Here is a 20,619-nt window from a genome sequence, read left to right as displayed (position 1 = left end):
AAGAAACATTCTTTCACATTAAAAAATCTTCTCGGGAGAGATATGATCTCCAGAACGAAATGTTCCATAATGAATGTACCAACATCCCAAACAGGAGTTTCCACGTGTTGTCACTATGGTGACTAAACCCAGCCACAACTGTTTTATAGTCACATGGCTTTGGCGCTTCACCCAAACACCAGTGGATGGGAAATGCTCAAACTGCATCAACAAAGAAGCTCAAAACAAGTCAACAGCAAAGCAAAAAAAGCACGACATTTCTGGAGGCAACATTTCCGAATACAAATTATTATCTGCAATAAAATCTTCCCCCGGACTATGCCACCAGCCCTTCCTGGGCCCTTCCTGGCGGATAGCAAACTTTAGCTGTTGAATCTACAACGCTACATCCATCCTTGTGGATGTAGAAAAAGACCACAAAACCGTCCGACATGTTTTAACTGCCGTAACTGTGTTTTCGGTAGAGATTTCCTTCCCTCTGTATGCCCCCGCTGGAACTCTATCCGTTTCACGCGACTATTCACCGCATTCACGAGTGCGTGAATAATTCGTAGCGATAGTGTCAAACTCGGTTGCCAAGGCGACCTTCCGTCAGACCCCGGAAGGTCCTGCACACTGTGTAGGGCACCGAGAGAACAATAACCTCTTGAAAGTCACCCGCCCCTGGGCTCCGCTCCATACATCGACTCCCGGCCTGGCCGGAAGGACATGTGATACAGTAGCAAATTCCAGCAGCACTCCGTTTCTGTTGCTTTCGATAGCCCCTGGCGTGGCTCTACGAGTACGAAAAGGAGAGGAGATCGTGCGTTTAAGATTGAGCAATTTCTTCCCATTCTTGTAGAACAATCGAGGAGTTGTGCGTTGAGAGGGTTCCGAATGCTTGTGTCGCCTAGGATACTGCTGGTCGCGGAGGGCTCAACCGGCAGCGGTCCCGGTTCTGTCTTGAGACATCAACTGACGTAGGTCTGCGAGAGGCCTGCTTAAGCCATTGTGCCATTGGAGGGCTCTTGTGGAGTTTTATTGCGATTGTATCATGCACCATTACACGGTCGGATGGAATTATGCGTGTTTTGTGCCGAAATTGCATCACAGCTATGGCGCCCAAATGCAACGAATTTGTTGCAGAAATAGAAGGGAATGATCGTGTGTATGTTTTCGCTTGTCAAACGTTTGAAATCGATAGCCATGGGTTCTGGGAGCTTGCTGGGTGGTACGGTTTTCTTTAGCTGAGGGTAGTTTCTTTTAAGGGTGCCGCTTGGATAGGCGCTACTTACGATCACTTTAATTATGAGAAGGAAATAATTTTCATAAACATGAAGAGTTCTTAGTGAAAGGACTTAAGAAGCAATGTACGGTATTCCATATTTTGAGTTCTTAAATCTTCCGATTCTTTGTTTTCCCTACTAGAACAGGTTTTGAAAAGAGGCTTTATTGTTTTTAATACACGAGACTCGAGTGTTTATAATAGTTGAAATTTTGATATAATTACGTAAACATTGTTTTGTTAAAATATTCATATTGCTTCTTTCGTGACATCACTGATTTATATCAACGCATTCAGCGCAACAAAACACTTACTACACCTAAGCATCGCACCCTACACCCAATTAAGCGAAACTGATCGTTTTGCCGTTAAGAGAGGCCCAGCGCGGCAGCATTCATTAGCGAGCTTGAGTTTTTCTGCGAGCAATTGAGCAATTATTTCCCATTTCTGTCAGAAAAATGAAATGTTGCTTCGTTTATACATACCCAGCCATCGTGTACCCAGTTTCCAAGCCCCTGCGCTCGGCCGTATTTTGGCAACATTTTTAGCAAAACAACGGTCAGCAACCCTCCGTGCAAAGCCTCAGCAGTAAACCCGAGGGCGAAAGGGAGTCGGGTTCGTGTTGCGATCAATGCGTTTTTCGAGCTAATTTGCATAACACATGTAAGCCTCGCATTGACACGGGGATGATATATGTTTGCTCTTTTAATTATGCACGCACTCCAAACGCGTCGAACCGCTTTTCCGCGTTTATTGTGTGCAGCCCTAATAAAGCTAATGGAGGAAAACGTAAAGTCGAAGGCACGCGTACTGACTCCGTTTTCTGTAATCGAATCCATCGAAGCACTCTTCCACTGTAGTGCACCGTTCGTGCCACTAAACACTCGCACAGGCAATCGATAATGTATGCAAATCACGGTGATTAATGCGCGCTTTTAAACGCGCCCAACCTTCCTTCGAAGGCACTGGAAAATTGGTTGTACAAAAAACGGATTTGTATTCAAATTAGTTTTTTCCTAACCTACTCCAGCGCCGACACTCAATACCCCTGGGGGATGGGGATGACAATTTGTGCAAAAAATAGATCAGCGCACGCGTCCCGGCTTCGATTACCGGCACTCTAAATCCGTTCAGGGAGGAAAAAAGGCTTTCCCATTTCTCTTGCCAGGGTGAAGCGCGGTTTGTCTCTAGGGGCTGGTTGACGTCCCTGCGGTCATCGAGCTGTCGTAGTGTCTTCCCAAGGCAAGCGTCATAATAGAAATATAAATATTGTTTTGATAAATGACATCGTTCAGCCCTGTTTGTTTGTGTGTTCTACCATCAGTGGGGTGAACGTCATGAGGTCCCGTTGGTTTCAGATTCGGGCGTTCGATTTCAAACACTCTCCCTCGCCCAAGCCTTTTGCCCTCTTATCAACAGCTCTAGTGCGTTAATTTTCCACTGGAAAAGGCATACACGGGCGGGCGTGGGTATGCCGATGCGCGATCCGTTCTGCGGTAACTGCTCTTCAGGACAGGACCTGCAAACATCCCACGAAACGGTTGGGTTGGGAAAAAGGGATGTCCACGGCGGCGTTGAAGGACTACATGAGGTTCACTTCATTTAACGTATGTTAGCTGTTTAGCAGCGCTCTCTCACTCGCTCTCGTTCTCTCGCCCCGATTGCTGGTAGTTTTGCTACTTAATTGCAGGGGCGTACGGATCAAATTAATCAAATACCAACCCCTGCACACAGACCGAGGTGGAAAAACCGTGGGATTATGGTGAAAGTTGGTGTTGGGTTGTGTTTTTCTGTCTCTGCCATTTCGCTTTTCACGGCCTTTTTTTTCGGCGCAGCTTTAGGTGTTGTCGATTGTCGGTTTTTCGTGACGGTTGGCCTTTTTTTTGATGGTACCGTACCTTTCTTGTTTCCAGTTCTTTTTTTGGCAAACAGTTTTTTGCATCATTTCAACCGAGGGGTGATGTTTTTGGGGTCCCCTTTCTTGCTTTCTTTCTTTCATTCTTTCACTGAGTCTTTTTTTATTATGCATTTGTGGAAAGTGACATTAAAACTACCGTTATGACACGCTTTTCGAAGTGCCGGGAGCGTTCATGTCCTTTTTGATCCTTTCTTTCCGGTGCTGTTTTGATATGTGTCGCTTGTAACCGTTTTAAATTGGTCCAATAAAAGCTCATTACGTGTCATTGATTTTTTTAAAAATGTGTTCGTCTGGTGCGACGGAGAAATCACGTCATTTACAAAAAGGGATTGCAAAATGTAACAAAAGGAGATCGAGTATAGGGAATAGAAAGAAATCTGTTTATCTTTTGTATAGCTGTTTTTATTTATTTTCACAAATATAATCGATACTCCAGTGACTAGAACTGTTTCAACAAAACAAACCCTTACAAAACTAATCAGCCATTCTTCGAAACACTGGTGCGTCCATTCACCGTTGCCCTGACCCTTGTCTTCGGAGGCTAAAGTGTTCCACAAAAAATATCAGACTGTGAGGCCGGTGGTGAATGTGTGGTAGGTGTGACTCCTTGGAGAGCATGTTAGAGAGATAAAAAAAGTCCCTTGTGCTAGATCTAGCATTATATGTATAAAAAACACACTAAAATTATACTAAGACATTCTACCTTGGTACTTTGATTTACGTTTCATCGAAGCCGATTGCTCCCCTTAGTCTAAGAACAGAAATGCGACAATGCTTAACGACTAACACAAAATGAATAGATCAGTACGGAATGATTAACGCAGTGACAGGTCACCTATCGAGCCTCACACTAAATGCAAGTAGAGTAACAATGTCGACAACATAAGAGATCATCTTCTAACGCTATCTACAAAGGAGGGTTGTTTACCCCATCTAGCTGAGATATTCACACTGCTCTAGACCGTAGTATTGCTGGTCTAACTGTTGCTGCTGCTGCTGGTGGTGGTTATGATTGCCGACGGGTACCGTGCTTTCGTGATACGCCTGGTTCCATCCATCCGTGCCGCTCGCAGATGTCCCCAACGTTGTCTGGAAGAAGCTATTATTCCACCAGCAACCATTGTCCGCTGTCGTTGTCTCACTCATTGAACCCACCGTGCTATTACACTGCTGTTGATGCTGCTGCTGCTGCTGCTGCTGAGGGGACATGTCACAAGAAGACATGGTAGCAGCACCAACCATCTGAGTCGTCGGCACCATCCGTCCATCGGTCGAGTGGGGCGAGGTGGAGGTATGAGTCAACGATTGGCCCAAAGGTTGTCCGACCGTCGTGTCGTAGCTCCCGTACAGCTGGGACGCATTCGGGGAGGAAGACGCACTGTAATTCTCGTAGCTTAGTGTCCCGTACGCGTCCAGTTGCTGCTGATGAGTGTGCTGGCCCGGGTCAGACGACTTGTGATCATTAGTCGTCGGTGACACGCAACTTGATTGGCTAATAAAGAACGAATTGATGCCATCGCACGCACGTAGCCCGATCTTGTTCATGTCCAGTTGTGCAAGGGAGTTGTTATTGGTGTGGTTGTTGTTCTGATAATCGACCTGCGGACTTGCGTAGTACGCAATATCGTCGAGCACGCTGGAGCACCCGCTGCTGGTAAGGCTGGCCGTGTCCGTATCAGTATTGCTTTCGTACTTGACGCAGTCAAAGTACCGTCCAATGCCGGTGGTGGCGTACTCTGGTCCACGGTAGGTGGAAAATTGGTCACTTTTACCGCTGTAGGAGGACTTGCCGTCTGCTCCAAGGTCCAGATCGAACATGTTACCGGTGGGTGAGCCACTTGGATGCTGCTGTGGCTGGTACTTAATGTTGCCGGAACTGGCTATTGGTCGCAGCGGTTGGTCCAGTTGGAAGATTTCCTCCGGATGGATGAAGTTAGTATCGTAAAAGCAGTTTTGTGTGTAATCTTGTGGCGGGTTCTGTGGACATTGTAGTGGCTGTTGTTGCTGAATCGGGTGCGTCTGTTGTTGTACTAGAGGATGGTGGTTTACATTATAGGTACAGCCGTTAGGGGCAGACGATCCAGTCAGATAATCCATCTGATAGTTGCTGTCTTCGAAGGACGAGTCCGGCGACTTGACGACTTCATTTGAGGAGATGGAACTGTAGCTCGTTGCTTTTGCGATGGTGTAATGCTGCTTTGAAGACTTCCTGGACTGTTTAATCCCATTAATCTGTAGAATGCACAATTCAAAATACATGGCAATAAGAAACAGTGGCGTTAAACGAAGTTGGGACATCTTAACCTACCTTGTTCATTTTTGATTGCACTGTCCGAAGTACTCGCTCACGCCGTCCAAGTCCCAACACACGACGTGTCTCACCAGATGACTTCGCCTCGGGGCGCGGATGGTCATGGACTCCTTTGGCTTGGAAAAATATCGCATGTGGCGTGTGGCGCCAGAAGTGTGTCACCGGGTAGCCGCAATGTCCTCGGCATGGAAGAATTTCCAAAATACCTCCAATGCATAACCTGATAATAAGTATCAGAACGAAACAGTCTCATTAGCACACGTGTATCTCTTAAACTATTTCAACTTGACTCCTCATCATGATCCTCTCACCTGTTGGGACACGCCTTGCCTTGCTGTTTGCGCCGCGCCTTATCGCATATGGCCGGCCGGAGATGGATTTTGTCCCCGTTCGGCAGGATACAGCCGGCCGAGCAGACCAACACTCCCAGGCAGCTTTTCTTCAGGATGTTCACGTTGTGGTTGTTGGTGTTGCGCATCGCCCAGCCGGACGAATGGCGCTTTGCCTCTTCGCTCGTGCCTCGATAGATGTAGCGACAGTGGCCATCACTCCACTCGTTAAATGCATCGTAGTCTGACTCCGTCACGATCGGTACACTGGGATCGTTAATGTCCCAGTCCATGCCGAGCTGTCCACCGCCACCGCTCGAGTTGATCACGTTCGATTGCCTGTTTGCGAAACGATAATCAAAAAGATACGAGACACCATTAATCAAAGCTGGCCCGGACACTCTGGAACACGGAAATACGGCTCCGATCGAGCGGGCTTGATCGATCACGGCACGCATAAAGCAGCGCTAAACTTACACAATCACCATGTTGTCTTTTGCGCTGTCAGTTTGGGCTGATGTCTTAATAAACTTGCGCCGTTTTCGCAATCACTCTTTCGATCGTCAACTTGATCGCGAGAACTTGAACCAAAGGGATCAATTGAATTTTGGACACAATAATTCAATTTCGTTTTGTTGACGTTGGTCCACTTCGTATTCGGCACACATTAAATCAATGAAGTACGGCACGAACGACACGTTTCACATAAACAGTTTGTTCTGTAATCAACTTCCACCCTGAATATCAAAACAATCTCACAGTCACGTCACAACGCACTATTCCGTTTTAACTTTATTGCTAAACCACGTCACAGATCGATGATTGTACGACACGTATAAATTATACTACATCGCTCGATAACATTCTCGATTCCCGTGCAGACGACTGGGTAAATATTCACTCAACCTTGGCTTTGCGGTCGCGCGTCCTACCGGGTCGAGTGCGCAATGTGAACTGATCGAAGAATGCATCATCGGCGAACCTCTATGACCCGCTAGGCTTCTATGTGTACAGCATAACTGAGAAGCTTCCTCATGGGTCGCTCTCTCAAGCTCTCTATTTTCCCCTAAATATGACTCTTTTCCTATAGCATAAACCATAGCGCAGCATAAAACCCCCGCGGTGACTCTCTTCGATTCTCTTGGTATGCTGTATCATGCTCTCTTGATGGGCTATGAATTGGTTCCACTTCAATGCATTTATGCTCGCGTAGCTCCGCCCTCCGTGTGGACCGGCTCAACGAATCAGATGGCGTCTGTACGGCGAGATTCGGTCCTACGCCGCACGACATAAGTACTTGATGGCAATGTACGTTAAGGCCACTTGGCGATGAAGTCTTAAAGATTGTTTTGTCAGCGTCCCGGGGGCTACTTTTTCCACAAGCCAACAATTCCTGCAGATTGCATTATGTTTTAATTATCGACGTACGATTTCCTGTCCCCGGAGCTGCTGACCTTTAGAGGGCATCGTTGGTGCCAATGGTGCGGGTGCTCGAGTTGTCTTCTAATTCTATCACGATCAAGATGACGGCTGACCTCGGAACCTTGAGCTTACTTCCGAGTGACGGCCTCCATTAGGGTGACAATTTAGTGTCACAATCTCAGTTCTTTTACTTTGTGCTCCATTCTAGCCATCCTGAAAACCGATCAGGCGGTCAGAACCAGCAGAATTTTCGTTTGCGGGATGCCGGGAAGGACGGCACGAGTGGCAAAATCAAATTAAAGCCAATCCATTGTCACCAGTTATGTAGGCCGTAGACATACATATACAAAGAGACGGTTTCCCGTACTGCTTTCCTTTTCGTTCCTTCCGGCTTTCTTGCATTCTCTGCCCCGCTGGCTGGGGAGCTTCTGGAGGATCTATGTCACGGTTTGTGGTTTAGGTCGGGACCGCAACGTTTTGAATGAACCCGGCTGGTGACATTGATCAACTGCTCTATTACGGTAATTTCCCATTCGCTGATCATGATTCGTCCGCTGCAAGAAATGTCAATTAATTTATATTAATACATCAATATCTAGGATTCATTCGTTGGGCGTGAGATGCAATCTCAATAGCCGTCGATTAGGATCTATGGTAATTGAATGAGCCTCATTTTGAGTTTGAGGAATAATTTGTTTTTTACTGCATGCCCGGATGGTTCATCTATCTTGTTCAGTGCAATTATGCATTTTATTTCCACTTTTTGTTTGTTACCCTTCACGTAAAGACACAGTTTAGCTATTTAATGCTTCTTCAAATAATATTTACTTAAAAATGTAATTCTAAATATTCAAGGGTAAAATAATCTCAACTGACAAACCGATACTTTCACATTCCGTTGTATAAATTCAGTAAAACTCGTCGTCCCTAACCTATATCATTATCTTTTCACAAGCGTTTCGCATTCATTCTCAACACAAATCACAAAGTCAGCCCTTTGCCAAAGATTTTATCGACCGGTCATTGTTTCCCGGTGCATGATATACCTCTTCCTCACATCAATAACCGTCCTGTAACCAGGTGAGCAAAACGGAACGGCAGGAGAAGAAACAAAGAGTCAACTTCCGATAAAATTCGCAACGATTGCTTCCCCATCCATCAATCCGCAGCAGCTAATTGCTATCATCCCGAACCGATCTTTCCGATGAGCCTTTCGACAGTCGGGTGAGAAGCCAGCCGACAAACGCCAGCCCCGGAGTGGGTAAAGTGGCGCAAAAACAGTTACCACAAATTCCCAGCCCTTAATCTTAATGGCGTTCCCTCGTCCTGTTTCCCGCCCGTCGTGAGCGTGTCGTGTTTGCGGGACCGGACAACCAACTTATCTGCAGCTAGAAATCTTATTTAATGAGCACCAATTGAGCCCTCGCTGCGTTAACGCTGACGCGCTCAAACACATTTTCCAAACGGCAAACCTAACTGCAGGGACTGGAAAAGTGTTGAGCGTTGGAACTCCCGGCTCGGCTGGTGATTGCCGGTTCCCGTTCTTATCGCTTTTCGTTCATCGATGGAAGGAAAAGTATGATTTTCCCGCCACACCACGGGTGGGCTTCGAACGCTCGATTGTAACACTTCAAGGTACACAGGAGTGAAAGTGAAGCTTGCCATTTGATCAAAGGTACACTGTGAGATGCACTTTTTTGCAGCCGAGTTTTCGTTCTAACCGAAGATCCAGTACGCTTCAAACGTTTGGGAATCGAGATCGGAAATCGATTGAAAAACAAGAGCAAAAGAGAACGCAGAGAGCTAGCAGAATATTGTGAAGCGCCCCGAAAAGAAGGGCAAAAAGGACTCGATTCCGGTTGTTCCCACATCCTCTATTTCTCCCTGCCGTGGCTCAAATGAACGCGAACGCAGGATTTGGTCGAGGCTTTTCGCCTCAATGGATGGATAATTTTTATCCGATTAGGAAATCTACTCCATAAAATACAATTAAGTGGTGGAGGTTTCGCGCGACAAACGACGAAATGATGATCTGTTGTTATTTATCTATTAAACGGCCCCAGTGTGAGAATCACGAACCTACGGAAGCGAGAGCTGCGAAGCTTAATTCCTTCACACCAAGAGCCACCCCTATGTGTACCGGTGGAAAAGCTCGTTTGCTTCCTTTCTATCACACCGGCATCCGGTTTTCAGTTGTCAGCTTGTCTAATGCAGATTAGACAGGAGAACCTTTTTATTATCCTTGAGACACTTGTTCCGGTCCCGAGTGGACTGGGAATTCCACAGGTGTTCAATTTGGGTGCCTTGTTCCGTGTGAGAAGATTGCCCCATCAAAAGCTACGCCACAGCATGAGCTCTTCGGGAAAGCAGCCGGATTTCCATACCGAGTTACCAAATTCCCGTGCTTAATTTTGTGGCATGAAACAGAATCCTTCACACGGGTCGACTGTTCTCCGCTCTCGTGGATGACCTTTTCCCTTCCTGTGTTGATTCTGGCCTTCCTGCATGCCTTGTGATGCAGGCGGGGCAGGCGAGTGGAGTCCCGACGGCGTCGAGCATGCCAATAAAATATTGTTTATGATTGAGCACTGCAATAAACGACCTATTCCAATGATGGAGTGTAGGGAAATTTTAATAACTATTAATTAATGCATCGATGCGGGCACTTTAAACAGGAGTCTTTGAACGTCGTTCGCTTTGTGCTGCGCTCTGAGGTTGCTCGTGCATCGGGAAATGTGTGTGATACGACTCGTCAACAGACCGACACTCGATATTGAAGAAGGGATGTGTGAACGATGGGGAAAAGGTTTTTTGAAGAGGAACTATCTTCAAAGATTACCAGATGGGATTAAGCTTGTAGTATCTTCCAACAACATCACAAGTAATACTAAAAATTATGTAAAAATACATCTGGTGAGTCTTCGGTGCTGGTAATTTGTTTATGCTGGTAATTTCCATTCTTATTGCAAGTAACCTTAGCGCTCATGGAAGCCATCTTAATGCACCTTTTTGCATAACGGCCATACTTTCTTTGTGCATGTGCACTCAGCCGTTTGAGCGGCCATTTGCGTGGCCTAGCATGTGCCTTGAACAGCTCAACTGGAAAAGCGAAACGGCCTTTTGTTTCTGAGGAACAAAATGACCCCCTTCTTTCGCACAACGGTGACACAACTCCTTTAAACGACCTGTGGGAGAACGACTTTTCCTTTGTTGCCTTTCTTTGAAGTTGCAACTTCTACTACGCTACAGCGCACCCCAATTCCCGCCATCCACAGGTGGATGCGAAGGACCGGATGTACACGATGTGGATCCCTCTGTACACTTCGTTTGAAGCCCCCGGTGTTGGCCCCAGGTGTCCAGCCATAAATTGATTGTTTACAGTGACTGACTGCACACGGCCCCCGGTCAACCGGGTGCCTTTCTTAATGTCTCGAAACGCGACCGACTGTCTAGTTTTGTCCAACCAGCATCTTTTGATTGCCGCACGATAAGAAGGGGGTTTGTGCTGCGACCGATCAAGAGACTACCTTTGGTCGTCAGCGGTCCACATCCAGATGTTCCACTCAGTTTCTTCGCTACCGCAGACAGACAAGAATCATCCCCACCAGCGAGAGACGATTACGAGCAGTTGGCTAGACACGAAAGAACTTTACAGTGGTCGTCGTGAAGGTTAGGTGACGACTCTCTTCCTAGATGACAGACACACATACACAAACTGGAGCCACAGAACACAACGGCTCCTTTTGAAACGGCCTCTCGACAGTCCACCGACCTATGATTAATACTCGCATTCGCATTAAGCGCGCCAGCGGCCGTCCAAAATGTGCACGAGGCGTGTTAATTCATGGTGGCCCTTACGGCGAACGGTTTTCTTTCCCAATGCACTCGGGTGGAAAAAATTGTCTGCCACAGAGTAGCTGCAAAATACGCTTTTCCCTCCCCGAGAAAAAGAAGAAGCAACAGACGGGCTACACGTAGCGCACGCCAGCAAATGATTTGATTATTAACTACGAACCCAGCCATGGTACAGCCGAGTTTTGGGACGGCCGCTTAGGGCGGCATTCTTCTTCAATTAATTTTCATTAAGCACCAAACCCTGCGCGGCACAATAAACGAGCCACCAAATTTGAAAACGGGGAAAATTTCCACACTTGGTCTTTGTGTGCTTTGGGTGAGTGAGTTCTCCCCTGTGCTGCCTATGGATGAGAATGCTCAAGTACTTGGGCAAATGCGATTTGCAGCCACAGTTTTATGGAGAGGCTACTTAATTGAGAGTAACGTTTTGGAGAATTTACCATACCGAGATGGAAATTGAACAAAATGGAGTCACAGTGTTGGTTTGTTCTTCTCTTTCGCTTTTTATCGTCCATCAAAAGGTTTTATTAGTTGAAGTCGAAAATCCTGAGCCTGATGCTTCTGATCCCTTATTTAATGTTCATCTATCTACGCGATACCATCATTTTTTAACAGGAAATCACGACACGCTCATGTAGGGATACATTTTTTATGAAAATTAATGTTTGTTTTTTGTTGCACATATTAATATTGGTTATTTTTAAGGGTCAATTATACTATAGGCTCTTAATACCAATATTAAAATGTATATGAACTTGTGCAGTATAAGCGTATGCTCTTCAAATACTGCACTCAATCACAGTTTAATCGATTTGGTTCTTATCAGAGCATAAAATGTCTGCATCTAACATCCACGCTTCATCCCCATTATTTCCTCTTCCAATATGCCACCAGGGAAACAAAGACCAACATATTTAACCATAAAAAACGCCGCCACACACAGATGAAAAAGTGAACGCGTAGACACGCCTGAATAATTCTGTGGCAAAGGATCGCATTTGTTTGCGATAACGTAATCACCGTTTATTTGTACATCTAAATTAATCTCTAATTCCCCTCTCTCTCTGATGGAGACCACACCACAAAAAAAAAACAACGTACAGCAAGCGAATGGAGCGCCCTATCGAGCATCGCAGGGCAATGCTCTTCCGGGAGGAAAATCAGGGGATCCATGTTTAACGAAGCGACTCACAAAGCGAAGCGATTAGACCACATGCATACGCATATACGGTTCCAGCTACTACAATCCATAGCTACGGTGTGTGGGAGTGCTCAGCCCGGGAAGCACCTCTGGCCAATTATCACCAGTGTGTTCCGGTGGTAGTGTTCGGTTCAGCTTTCGACACGACTGACTGCATCCGTAAGCGATTGGATCGGTTACGGCTTTGAGGATCGGTCGGGCTTGCGGTACGGATTTCTTTTATGTTGCTCTTCCACTTCTAATTAGATATTTTATCAGATAAAACAATTCCGGTGCCGCATGTGGTTACACACACACACACACACACACACACACACACACACACACACACACACATGTCTGCTGCTGATGACGATGATGATGATGCTGTGGTTGTGTAGTACGTTGTGATATCCGGTTCATTCCGTTTGAACTGAACTCTCTTGCGTCAGGACATCGTTTCGCAGAAATACGGAATGTCGGATTCGATGAATTTCCTCTCTCGTACTCAAGACATCCCTTTCCCTTTCGCTTTTTCCGATAGCGCCGAGCATACATTCGTTTTGCATGCTTCGTTTGATTGTGTTTGAATTAAAGGATGAGCCGTTTTACAACGGCTGGGAATGAAGAGCCGTACGGTGTTGCGATAAGAACACGAGCCCGAGAGTATCGTTGCCACAACCATTGCCTCAACGGTTCCTGTTCCTGTGTCGTTTGCACAGAGATTAAACACAATCAGTAATGAAGCTGTGAAAAGCAAACCATTGGACCGGGGAAGTACGATACGGAGCAGTTCATTGGTTCTGTATTGTGTCGTACTTGAGTAAATAGACACTCCTTCAAATAGTGTTCGGATCTTTGCTCAAAATGCTGGATATTCAAGAGCATCGATGTTTAGTTGCTTAAGTAAGAACATGATATTATTTTACAGCATGATGTTGTAGTTATAATTGAGTATATGCCTTCAAATATAACTCGTGAAATCATTGTAAGGTAAACTCCACAGTCAATATTCTTAATAAATTTTCAAGCATAAGCCTCTTAACTTTAGCACCCCAAATATTGATCTCTCAATCTTCTTTACACTCGATCGATTCGAATCCCAAGCAAATTAAATCCTTTTACTGCGTCACACCCGTTCAAACATTCCATTCACAAAGGATTCTCTGCACCAACAAAATACACCCAATGGATCACAAACGAATGTAACGCAACGAACACCGATGGCCGTTATGGAAATAGTGTTCACCTGCGCATAAGCCACAGACACGCCAACAGATACGCTGAAAGGATCCCAAACCAGGGATCCGAAGAGTCATATCGTTCCCTTGGCCAACGGTTCGGTAGAGAGAGGTCGAGAAGAAAGGATTAAAACGATGACTCGTGGGTTGTCCTTTTTCGGAAGGTAAAACGTTCCCTTCCCCGCTTTCCCCCGGACAGCGATGATGATGGACAGATAAAGGGCCGATACCGTAACCGAACCCTCGACTCGTCGGAGGCACACATAATAGAAACATAAAAGGCAGATGTAAATCCTGGTGAATTAATACGTATTTAACCGCAACACACATTAAGACAACACTCAAGGCGTACGTTACGAGCAGGAGTGAGAGGGAATGAAAGGCAAATCATGAATAGTATTGTCTTTGACAGAAGGACTTTTTCCCTCGTCCAGGGCATCCTCCAGGGCCAGTCAAGGGTGACTGTATGTGTTAATCCGATGATTGCGGTAACGCTGGCAAAGGCTAAACCACAAGGACAACGCGCAAACAGGCACAAAAGACAGAATGGGAGAGACGAAAAGGAATGCAAACAGCACCAACCACAGATCGAATCGTCGTACCCCAGCCGTGAACTATCCCTGTAGAACCCTCCCGTGATCGCCGCGGACGGTAAGATGGTCATGCACATCTGCCCAGGCAACGGTCTAGCTGCAGCCGGGCCTTTTGCATAAGAAATCATAAGAGCTCCCTCAGCTTGCTCGGTTTGCTTGGTTGCTGCTTGCCCTTCCAATCAAGACGCGCGCCTGTGTCTAGGAGACGGGTTGCTGTTGACCGTTGCGCACGATTAAGCTGTGCGGCGGCTGCTGAGGCTTGCGCGTAGCAGATGGAATCGAAAGCACGTGCCCGTTTGGCGGCATGCCGGCGCAGCCATGCTAGATCGGTCCTAGGTGCACACACCTTGATATGGCAAGTGAATAACACACGCGGGCGCATCTAGCAAGCCACTTCATTAACGATGGGAGGCAGATTGCAGCTTTTGCGGAGACTTACGAGCCGCAGTGACATTGGTTTTGCAGCTTTTGCAAACGGCGCAGCTTAACTGGCAAAGGTGACAATAAAGCACGGAACAGGTGACGCTGTGGCGGTGAGTTTTTGCACATTTCGTCACCTTGAGCCGTGCTTGGTGCTTGGTGGAGGGTTTGCTTGCATTATACCGTCGAGTATGATAGGGGCACAATTAAACGTTCAGTTTCAACTCATCTGAAATTCTGTGAATTGTAAAAAAAACGTTACAAATCTTACATCTGATGACAAATGATGATAAGGAGCTTGATGAAACAGCAACAGATGAAACCATAAAACACAATTTGCATGGGATTGTTTCCACTTTTTACGAGTTAGTTTTACTATTGAAACACTTCATTCGCGCACGTTTGACAGTTGATATGATAAAGTCTGATGCAAACTGTTGATTTTTTAACATGCAATAAAAGTTCCACGCCACATTGAGCTGCTTTGCTGTACCAACGATCATACAAACAGTTTTGTTTTCTCATCAATTCCAAACCCTTCCCGATCTGCCTGGGTGGTATCCCTTTTCGAGGCAGCAGGCATCAATATTGAACCCGTGAGCGCAACACATTATGCGGGACTCAAAGTACGTCCCACCGAAAAGCGCATATCCTTCTCGATACGACGTTCCCCTGTTCGTAGCACCAGTAGCTGCGGCAGGCTTCGTATTACATTGTCAATCATCCCGCAATGCAAGCTGCATTGACGATGAACTTGACATTTATCAGGATGCACAATGCTCGCAACGCGCTGGGAGTATTAATTTACGCAAATTTCAATAGCGAAGGGCTAGGGAACACTCGGGGATAAATTCTGATGAACAAAATTTACGATTACGGCCCAAAATATTATCGCATTGCCTTTGCCATGGTGGATGCGAAAAGGATTCGCTCGGAGAGCGGCTACAATGTCCCGCTCTACATCTCATAGGGTCGTAAATTTTCACACGCAAACCCTACCAAACAGTGCCAACCGCAATGGTCGACAGTTTTGCAATTATTGCAGACACATTTCATGCATCATCATCATCATCTTCTGGCCGAGCATCATCACCGGCATGATCGCAGTCGTAAGGGCGTTGGTTTTATGGAAATGTGCCGGATCGATTGGCAATGATTGGCGACATCTCATCAGCATATGTGTGTGTGTGCGTTGCGCTTGTGCAGAGGTAAACCGCATGCTCGCACTATTGCAACGGCAGCAACACACGCTGTCAGTCATAATCGTTAACTTTTACCACAATTCTTCGAGCTGCTCTCGGGTTCATAAAATCATTCTGTACGCACTAATCGTGCACTCATCCGGATGGCACCACAGGAGACGAACCTCTTCTTTTCCCCGGGCTGTTGTGGATTTCTGGTGACGGTTAATGGTTTGTTTTTATGGAACTTGGTTCCATATTTCCACACCGTATTTGTTTTTTCTATGTTTTCCTGTATAACCCATCTGCACCGAAAGGGAGAAGATCGGGTGAGAAACATATTGCAACAAATTTGATCCGAATGAAACAATATGTTGTGTGTGAACGCAGGACTGAAAACATCATAGAGAAAGGGTTGCGGTTAAGTGGTGCTTTTAAAAGGGGAATTTTTTGTTTGCAGAATAGATACAGCGTGAAAATACAACAAACTAGTTATTTCTATAATAGGATAAAACTGTTTGTTGAATACCTTTATTTTGTGAAGGAAACATCTCTCTTCCTTCATCAACTCATTCTCTTTTGCGTATTTCTGTCCTCTATCCTCTTCTTTGGCCCCTTAAGTTCTATGACTTCATCGATCTTCTCCTCCTCATCATCACCATCATCAGCTTTTTATCCATTTCATTCCACACTGCTAATTGGAAGCTAGCTAGCTTTCCGCACCTAACGATCAGCACCAGAAGAGCACCCAAGCACAGCACAGCGCCAAAAGAAAACAATTAACCACGACGCTTTCCACGCTCAACAGTTCGTGATGTCTCAACTTCGAACTGTTAATGGAAACATCACCTCGGCCCTGATTGTGGCCGGGTGCTGCAACCCCGAAGGTGGCGATTCGGCGAGCCAGAAGTGAAGCATAATTTATGCTCGACGGCGAGCCAGTGTCATGCTTTCGCTTCGAAATTCCACAGACAGCGGCATTCCAGCCAGAGTACCAGATTGATGAATCTGTTTTGACGAGCTGGGCTAGGGCTGGCAAGTTTAAAGTGATTGCGGTTCGGTATCTGGTGCTCTGGTTTTTGTGTCTCACGTTTTCTTATCCATATTCACCTTTGGGCCATAGAGCGCGCTTGAACGAGAGCGTGGGATCGTGTCAAAAAGGTTGGGGTAAAATTGTTTCTAGATTTGCTGAAAAAAAAAACAACAAAACAGCAACTATTCGTTATGTTGCATTCTTTTAATCGTGTCTAACGCTGAACAAGATAAATATTTTCCTCAAATCTCTGAGCTATCTGTCACCGGTACAAAACATTTGCCCCTCTTCAAACAGATCACATTAGCATACAATCTCAGCGTTGTCGCATAATTTTTCCCCTCCACAACCAGAGTATGTGTAATAGAAATGTCAATTGTGATTTTATGCTAAACTCGTTACGACCGGTGCAATATGCTACAGAAGCCCCCGAAAAACCGTGGGAAAACAAAACACTGCCATCCTGTACTTGTCACCCAAAGCGTTCTTCCAGCGTACGTAATCATAATTTTGCGTGTTTTAAAAATGTTGCAAAAAAGGCTTGACAAGAACCGCTGCCCGCCGTCCCTGCCTTTCGGTGCTACCGAGGGTCAGGACTCAAACAGCAAGCACGACGCACTGTGAAGCGGTTCAGGCTCAATCCTCAAGTGGGCACTTGGGCAATTGTTCGTCGTGCAACATATTGTGCAATCCTGCTGTTTTATGCTACCCTTTGCCATGCCCCGTTTGGATTTGGTCCCACCTTCTCCCACGAGGTGCGTTAATGTGGCAACAGTGTCGAACCGCGCGGGATCGTCTCTTGAGATTTTTAATTTAAATCTGTACATTCCTCTCTCTCTCGTTCAGCGTCGTTCTCGGCGTTGTCGTTCAGTTTGGAGTGTCCTTTTTTACGGCATCCTTCCGCTTGGGTATGACATTTCCATACAAATGCGAAAGTAATGGATGTCTCGAGGGGACAATCGTTTAGGAGCCGCGCGACGTTCGGCATAAGGATGTCCTTGATATGCGCTGAGATGATGCTGAGCAATTCATTGGTAGGATTTTTGTCAACCCTCAGATTCGCGATTGAATCGATTATTCTTCACTTCCCACGTAATGTATGACATATATTATCATAATATTATTACAATTTTAATTTCCTAATCGTTGGCAAATTGGTTGAAATTTTGAAGGAAAAATCGAACTGATTTGAACACTCCCGTAACATTAGATACACGCATTTTCCTCGTATCAAACCCCCTAAACTATTTTACAAAATAGTTTGTTAGAATTACAAAAAAAAACTGGAAACATTGTTTCGATTCGGTTATTCCTGTAAGTGGTGACTACTTTAGCTCAGCGGGAGCTCGCCAACGCTCGAAAAGCGTGCGCAAAAATCTTTCCCTTTTTTCCTCTCCACCTCGCCACAGCGCCACGAGATGACACATCAGGATAAAGAATTTCAGCCTCACCGTGGGCCTGTCGCGATGCTTCCCTCAATCAACACAACCGACCACCGAGAGCGTATTGGCGGTTGAACCAAGAACAAAGCGCATATGAACTGAAGCGCTATTTAGTTGGTATTTGATTTCGTCATGCTCGCGACACTCAAGCCTTTTTGATGGACGTAAAAATGAAATAACAAATGAAAAAAAAAGATGGAAATGCATAAAGATCCTTCTGGTTCATCACTTTTCCTCGACATTGAGAGCCACCCGGAACGTGTTTTTGAAGGTTTTTTACACTTTTACACTAGGCAGAGATGCTCTCGAAACGCTTTTGAGAGGAGCTGTCTCGTCGGCTCGTGCGCTTGGTTGAGCGGAAAGGACACGAGCCCGCGTTACAGGCATGCGTACAGATTCTTGCGATCGTCATCACCACGGTGTACAGCCGCAGGCTAAAGGCCATTCTCGACGCTACTCGACCACATATCGAGGCTGGCCTCCTGCGGTGCAACATAAACAGCGATGCTGCAGTCCGTTGTTGCGTGGTGCAGCAGGATCGTCATAGGGCACGCATGGTATGGCCAAGCGCATTGTTTCGCTCGTTCGCAGGGTATGTAAACAGATATCCGTTTCGAGATAGAGAGAACGCAGCGGAAAATAAGTGGAATTTCGATCGAACGGTGGATTGGGATGGCGGACGGAATGGTCGAGCTGATCCAGTTTTAAGGTCTCGAAAAGCAGCGTGAAGAGAAAGAGGAATAGAGAGTGTTTGATAAGTTACACTGTAAACTGAAAATTTTGCCATGATATGAGGTTAGTTTGATGATTTACTTTTAAATTAATTTATCTTCCTTTTTAATAAAAGTTTTTTTGTGTTAAAGTCTTCAACAAAATAAAACTATTCCCCGATGTTCTTCCTATTATGGGGATGCATAATAATCCTCAGAAAATCTCACACACATTTCATTAAGATCATGTTCCTTAAGGTGAATGCCATTCCTTCTCGTCATCATGCATTATCCGCCCTGTTAGCAAAAACAAAACCTTGGCCGTGGTATGTGTGGCACAGCTGGAAGCATCCAGGCAGGCAGCAGAAGTGTGCCCCATGAACAGGCAAACTTACCAGACCTACACTAACTAACCAGACGGAGACCAAGACACGAAAACACCAGACATACCGGCTGCACCAGCAAACCGTCTTCGTTCGCGCTCACCAACCCTCCTTGCGGCAGGGCCCTCGGCAATTGTTCAACACCAATCGTCCTTTTGTGTGTTTCCCCCGGGGGATGAAAGGAAACTATGAAGAAATAAAAGGACAACAGAATAACATGCATCCTCATCGGGTGGAAGAAAAACTCGATGAGGCATTAATTTGATCATTTAGTGCGACACCATCACGCTGTGGGAAGACGGTGAGAAGACGCAATTCTTCGTGCGTTCTCCCTTTTCACGTACACTTTCGCTTTTGCTTCATGAATCCCTGCCACAAATACAACGTAGTTTTGTATGAGTTAATGGTTAAGGATTAGCGGCCGCAGTGAGCATTGGAGGTTTTGTCCGTTAATTTGGTTTTATCGCTACGACGGGCGATCGGTAGGAGGCAGATTCTCGAGTGTCCGTGATTAAAAGGATAAAATGATCGATTCCGAGAAATCGATAAACGACGTATTTATCCTTTTGATGAAGGATGCCCTCGCTGGAAGATGCGATATTTATTACAAGCTCATAATGAAGATGATAGAAAAAGGATAAGGTTTTACTTGCTGCCTCTTGTTACGTGTGGTTATGACAGAGCCCACCCGCGGAAAAGGGATAAATTGGAACAAAACATCTCGCTTTGATTATTATTTCGTTGCAGGCGTAATGTTTTCAAACAATTGTGAACAAGACAACATTTCAATAGACAGGAATGTGTGTGTAGCTATGAGAATAGTTCAGAGGTAGTGACTCTTTTTTAATAATCTGTCATAACAAACGTATTATTCCACACTCGCGTTATATTTATGTACATTTATGGTGGATATTAAAGCTCTTTTAGAGTCTATTTACGATTTACGACTTTGCCTTCGAACATCATTAGACAATCAAGATATTATCAATCCGATCAAGAGGATTGGAATGTTTGTTTGTAGATCTATATTGATATGTTGTTAATTCAAGTCAAATCTAGTCTCTGGTTTTTTTTTACTCTTTATACCATGTACTGCTTTCCAATAATGACTCTTCTTCCAAACAACAAACAAATTGGTCCTGTAATCGAAAATCACACATCAACAACACATCCGGAACATCACACAAAAAACAACTACTCAAATTTCGCATACTCATGTAACAGCGCTTCTTCGACAGGACCACCGAAATCAAGGCCACAACACAACACTAAGCGCAACATAAACATTCAACCCCCCGGAAACGCCCCTAACGCCGCTGCCGTGCACCCGCTTACCC

At 45.6% G+C, this 20,619-nt stretch overlaps 2 protein-coding genes across 2 annotated transcripts in view; one reads left to right on the top strand and one right to left on the bottom strand.

Moving 5' to 3' along the window:
- LOC121595540 (transcription factor glial cells missing 2-like) overlaps positions 1-20,619 on the top strand; it is a 49,070-nt gene that overhangs the window by 6,532 nt on the left and 21,919 nt on the right. The gene's annotated exons all lie outside the window — the stretch shown is intronic.
- LOC121595541 lies at positions 3,584-6,822 on the bottom strand. Its single transcript, XM_041919583.1, has 4 exons — positions 6,300-6,822; positions 5,805-6,161; positions 5,491-5,713; positions 3,584-5,414 (listed from the first exon to the last, which is right to left on the bottom strand). Exons 1-4 carry the CDS (start codon positions 6,308-6,310, stop codon positions 4,116-4,118), a joined length of 1,890 nt encoding a protein of 629 aa, XP_041775517.1. The 5' UTR covers positions 6,311-6,822; the 3' UTR covers positions 3,584-4,115.

The sequence above is a fragment of the Anopheles merus genome, chromosome 3R, assembly GCF_017562075.2.
Source record: "Anopheles merus strain MAF chromosome 3R, AmerM5.1, whole genome shotgun sequence".
Classification (NCBI taxonomy): Eukaryota; Metazoa; Arthropoda; class Insecta; order Diptera; family Culicidae; genus Anopheles; species Anopheles merus.
Note: the sequence above shows the minus strand (reverse complement) of the source record. Positions and strands in the feature narration are given on the sequence as shown.

Excerpts from the sequence above, each read along its gene's own strand:
- LOC121595541 (XM_041919583.1), bottom strand. Across the intron at positions 5,714-5,804 it reads GGCAAGGCGTGTCCCAACAG|GTTATGCATTGGAGGTATTT; the intron begins GTGAGAGGATCA and ends ACTTATTATCAG. Across the intron at positions 5,415-5,490 it reads TGCAATCAAAAATGAACAAG|ATTAATGGGATTAAACAGTC; the intron begins GTAGGTTAAGAT and ends TGCATTCTACAG.